Source organism: Lucilia sericata, unplaced genomic scaffold, assembly GCF_015586225.1.
Source record: "Lucilia sericata isolate MDLA Ls3-8-SP2 unplaced genomic scaffold, ASM1558622v1 Contig006066F_arrow, whole genome shotgun sequence".
In the NCBI taxonomy this organism is placed as follows: domain Eukaryota; kingdom Metazoa; phylum Arthropoda; class Insecta; order Diptera; family Calliphoridae; genus Lucilia; species Lucilia sericata.
In genome coordinates, this window is record NW_023997675.1 from 11,518 (window position 1) to 17,353 (window position 5,836).

A 5,836-nucleotide genomic window follows, 5' to 3' on the forward strand; every position below is an offset into this window, starting at 1 on the left:
AACAATTGCCGAAAATATTAAATATGCATTGGTTGCAAAAAATTGCAGGGATTCTTAATTACTAGATCTCAAATTTGATCGTAGACAATTTTTTCTACATAACGGGGACTTATGGCTGAAGTATAACCAATTTTCGATAATATAGTGTACAATTTCGCTCTTTCTTCCCCTCCCATTTAGCCGTTCTAATGTATATAGTATCTGTTTGGTAGAAGGTACTTGACAGATCCCTCTATCGTATCATTATTGAGAAGATTATTTCTACGCTTATGATAACTCCGGTTAACGCTATCTTATACCATCTTGTGCTGATACATACTTGATGATATTATGGTCAAACAAGTGGCCATAAATTTCGGGGTTAGACTAAAAGCAGCTAAGAATGGATCCATGTCAAAGAGGGTGTAGGTGGTGGATTTTATATATATCTCCCTCTTTTGTCTACACGACATCTAGACTGGTTCCTGAATGTCAAATATCTCTTAACATTTGAACCTGAAATTGTTCAGTATACCGGGTCACTTTAATATGAGATTGCAGATGAAGAAGCTTAAACTGATGAAATTGACATCAACGTTTTTGTCGGTGTCTCGCTTTCATGCTGTAAACCTCCTTATTCAGAAAAAACTATATAGAACTGCTCTGATATCATTGATAGGGTTTTCATGGATGAGACTAGTGGCAGCCAGTAGTGTAGTTTAAACTCCTAAATCTTCCAATTAACGGCGACATGAAGAGGAAACGTTCGAAAACTTTTTTTGTGTCCTGCTCTGTTCGATTTCAAATTAGACACTATGGACTGTACCTTCTTGCACGAATTGGCTGATTTCTCATGTATAGACATTCGTAAGATAGATTTGTTTATTCGTGCCATAAGTAGGTTTGCCACAACACCTACCATGGAGGGATAGTTGTACGAATAGAAAGGCGATATATATCGGGTACCAAATCGTGTCCAATTATGGATCCAAGAGAGTAGGCTTATCTTATTCTCGTGGCCTCCGGTAGGTTAGTGTTCTAGTCTGGTAGACCGGATTCGATTCCCACTTGAGGCACTGGTTAAGGAGCGCACAAAAGGCCCAATAGAGGTCTAGGTATATTTTATTCCGATTTGATATATTTACATCCCCCTTTCAAACTAACTAACTAACCTTCTTCTCCACAACTCAAATATAAGGATTTTCAACGAACTTCATAAAAATTTGGTCGAAGTTTTCGAACATAGAGTGCTTATACATAACTAAGAATTACCCTTGTATTATATATACTGCAGTATTCTCTAAAATTCTGGTGTATTAGTTAAAGCTGGAAAACCTAGTAGTTAAACGAAATCAAATCCTTTTAAATCGTATGACATTAGAGAAGTAAATGTGCTCCTTGTTTTCGGTGGGTGAAATTGTAATCTCTTGAGACCTTTAAGTGATCTTAATGAATCGAATGCTACTGAAATTCTATTAGTTTGAGGTGGAAAAGATGGACCAAACTAATCTGTATTGATTTGAGAAAATGTAAGTCAAGTGATGTGATATTAAGAGCTACTGATTCCTCAATAACTATAGATAAAGTCACATCATCTGAAGTGCGTTTGTGAATTAAAACACAACATTGAATATTTGGGGGGCATTGAAGTCAACTCTATTCGTAAGTCCCCAGACGCTGTTAAAGACCGAAATAAATCGAGAGAAAATCAATTAGTTTTGATACTGAATCTATTCTGATTCAGAGTTTTTTAACTTTTTCCTGGTCCCTCTCAATCGCCGAGTTTTCTTCTATATATTTTCCTCTTATTCTGAAGGTGTTAGTGTTGCTTCATCCTCCAGAGTTGGGGAAGGGACTCTCGCCGTGATTTAAAAAGTGTTCTGTTCTGAAGAGATCTGATTTATATCCTTGCGTTGGAGCAGAGTTGTTCAACTCCTTGAATGCAGTTTTTTCTTTGATCACAAATATAAGTGTCTCAATCAAGAGTCTATAAATTTCTGATCAGTGCGTTGCACGACATTAGTAATATTCTTAGGCCCGCTCTGGTTCTTATCAGTCTTTGTCGGGGTTGCCTAACCTCCAAAACAGTAGTATTCAGTAAATTTTAATGACTGGAAGTCATTTTTAATGGCTGGAGTCTAGAAAGAGCTGATTGGTCCGTTACACAGCTTTAGTCTTATTCTTATGCCTACTCTGGTTCTCATCAATCTTTGTCGGTGTTCCAAAACAGTAGTATTGAGTATTTTTAATGCTTAACAACCGAGTAAGAATCTCCAGAACTTATAAATCTATGTACTAATCCATGGTGCTATCCGGTGTGGACGATTTTTAATATTTGAAAATTTTGATATCTTTTCTATATAACTTCAATTTAGTTCAATTTTAATTACTGCTTAATATACAAATTATTAATTTTATAGTTGTATAATTAGTATGTTGTTTAAAGAAACCACAGAAACTTTCAAGTAATATTTACAAATACATTACTTATTCGGGATTTGTGGTTTTAAGCGGCAAATTATTCGCATTTTAATGAAAAAGAAGCAGCTTGGGAAAGTAAACATAAAAAAAACAAAACATTACATCTATGGGAAACACTGTCTTCTGCTGGCATACACAACAAATACACCTTGTTGTTGTCATGTGTCATGTACACAACAATTTGCAACAAGTTGCATAATAATGCATTCGAATTACAGAAGAAAAAAAAAGAAAATTCCCAAATGAAAATTAAAAAAATTCTCCAAAATTTTTTTAAAAAGTCTATAATTTTTAAGGAAATTTTATTTAGTTTTTGTTTAATTAAGGGGCCAGAGTTTAGTTGTCATTTTAATAAGAGGTTGGTGGGCAAATGTTTTCATCACGTTTGTTAAATCAAATATTGGCTATTGGAAAACAAACAAACAAAAACAAAATCCAAAACAAAATCACTTCCTATTGAAAGCAGCAGCAGCAAAAGGTGTTTGTTTTTATTTTGTAGCAAAAAATGAAAAAAAAAAACAGATAAAATAGTTTTAACTGCAAATATATGATTGTTTTTGCTGTAAATGTTATTTCTTAATGAAAAACGATTTTGTATAGACCAGAGGGTGCAAGATAATTTTAACCTCATCATTATGAAAATCATGAAGATTTTAAACTCCATATTGAGGTTGACGCTGCTGACAATGACGATTAAAGCGTAGAGGAGCACAGAGAAGATGAACAACATTATGACCGAATAAAGTTACGCACGCATTGCCCCCTCTTAATCAAAGCTACGAAATTAAAAATAAAAACTTTAATACAAAAATAAGCTGGTAAAATATTAAGCCAAAATAAAGTACGTTTTTTTGTAGCCATCTTTAAAAGCCTTTGCTAGCGATCGTAATCATCATCATCAACAACATGATGATCAGTGGAGCAACAACAACAACAACATATGAGAGAAGCTTTACTGTCACTGTTTGCAGTATGTTGGCTTGTACGTTTGTGGCTGAGAGGTCTGTCGTCGTCGTCTCTTGCACTATGTTGTGGAATTGATGATGTTTGTCTGACTATAAAGAGGGCTGTTGTGGCCTTTCATTGGCATTCAGTCGTTGGTTCCCTACTTGAAAGCAACTAAATTTATTTTTAATTTAAGTTTTTTACTTCTTTCCCCCACACACAAGACTCACAACTATGAACTCCTTCTCCGTGGTAAGTTAATCCAAAAGAAAAAAACTAAATCTTCACATAAAATCCAAAAGCAAAAAAAGGATATTTGCCCCCAAAGGATTACAATTAAGAGATGTATGGCGGCTAATAGATTTCCTCTTTTCTCTTTGCAGTTCTTGGTGTTTGCTTTGGCAGCACTGGTCGTAGCAGAACCTCCATCGGGTTATAATTATCAGCGCGGTGGTGGTGGCGGTGGCGGCGGTGGATTTGGCGGTGGTTTCGGTGGTGGCTTGGGAGGTGGCGGCGGCGGCTATCAAGCTGTCAGCGGTGGCTTCCAAACCAATGAAGGCCAAAATGTTGATCCTCAATTGCTCGAACAAGTGCGTCAAATCTTGTTGCAAGAAGAAAGCAAATCCGGCGGCGGCGGTGGTGGTGGTGGTGGCGGCGGGCTACCCCGGCACTCCCTCTGGTTCATATGGTGCTCCCTCGCCACAATACGGTGTACCCTCATTCGGTGGTGGCGGCGGCGGCCGCGTTGTTGGCATCGATTTGGAAGGTGTACGTCAAGCCATCCAAGTTGCTCAATTCGCCCAACAAAGCACACAAGCTGGTGGTGGCGGCGGTGGTGGTTTCGGTGGTTATCCCAGTGGTCCATCGGGTTCTTATGGTGCTCCCTCAAGACCCAGCGGTAGCTACGGTGCGCCATTCTAAGCTCAACCGTTAGTTATTTTTTCTTAGCATAATGTAGATTACATTTCAAATTCATCATAAAACAATTGCTGCCAAATAATTGAAAAGACAAACGCGCGCCAATATTAAACAAACGCCTCTGAAAACGGATACGCTAAAGCGATAGAAAAAGAAAAGAAAAAAAAACAACACCCCAGCAAACACCAAAGAACAAACATCAACAATTAAGCAACCCCTGCACAACCGTCGAGCCATTAACACGTGAAAGGAGGTTCGTCAAAATACCGTTATTACCAGAAAAAAAACGCAACACTTATAACATCACCATTAACTAACTGGGAATTTGATGTTTGTATTAATTGTGTAAAGTTAAAAACAATTTGTGTTGTTTTTTTTTTAACCAAAACATTGAAAATGTTACATCATTATTATTATATTCATAATAATGTTAGCAATTTTCTTAAATTTTTCCGTTTTTTCCAGCAAAATTTTTTAAAACAATAATTTTAACCTTTTTTCATTTCCAAAACATTTTTAAACGTTTTAAGGTTAGAATTTTGTTTGAAAAATTTTGCAAATTTTCATTTTCATACCACATTCCCAAACAGTTCCCAAAACTCAGTGACTATCAAACACTATCCATTTCTAGCTATCTTCTTAAGTCGTCCGCTCTCCGCTAAAAGTCTATTTTATTTTCACATTTTCCTAGCGGGAGCATTGTTATTATTGTAAATAGTTTTTCTCTGTTTTATTAATGTTAACAATAACAAAAAAAAAACTTCATTATTTTTAGTTATTAAGTGAATTTTTTTTATAAAAATATGAAACAAACAAAGAAAGAAACAACAAAAAAAAAACATTAAAAAATAATAAAAAAAATAGTAAATTTGTCACCGTTAAATGCAATTGTGTTTTTATTTATTTATTTACTTTTTGCTTTAGGGAATATTGTCAACACTACAGTGTTTTCTATTTTGCACTTTCACATTTCACAGCTTTTGTATATAACAACTTGTTTACTATTAATGCCTGTAACATGTTGTTTATATAAAACAAAGTTCTTGTAAAAAAGGTTTTATTATGCAATTTCATATGAGTAACCTAAATCCTTTTATATCTTTAAGATTTTATGTAATTTCCTTACAATTTTATTGTTTTTGTTTTTTTAATCTTCCTGCTCAGTAATATACATTTTTATAATTTCTTTTGTTTTCTGTCTTTCGCAAATATAATTTAAAGTTTTTAATACTTTTGTTCACATAACTTTTTGTTTCTGTTATTTGTAGTTGTTGTTGATAATCACCCAAGTGTTGTTATTGTTAATAATTATAACAATTGTTGTCTGCTGAAGAAGAAGAAAAAAAAAACACAGACACAAATAAACAAAGACATACAATGTTGTTGTTAAAACATTGTTAACCTTTTTTTTTGCTTCATTTTAAAGACGATTACATAAACTACAATATAATATGCATCAAGTGGTCCGTCGAGCGGTCTTCAAAATCTCTCATACATAATAACATTTAATGTT

At 34.6% G+C, this 5,836-nt stretch overlaps 1 protein-coding gene across 1 annotated transcript; it reads left to right on the top strand.

Moving 5' to 3' along the window:
• The first annotated feature begins 3,597 nt into the window (after nucleotides 1-3,597).
• Nucleotides 3,598-4,491, top strand: LOC119615592 (keratin, type II cytoskeletal 1-like). Its single transcript, XM_037971599.1, is given in 3 exon segments — nucleotides 3,598-3,657; nucleotides 3,789-4,060; nucleotides 4,062-4,491. Coding segments are annotated over 3 exon segments (555 nt in total). The 5' UTR covers nucleotides 3,598-3,639; the 3' UTR covers nucleotides 4,327-4,491.
• The last annotated feature ends 1,345 nt before the right edge of the window (nucleotides 4,492-5,836 follow it).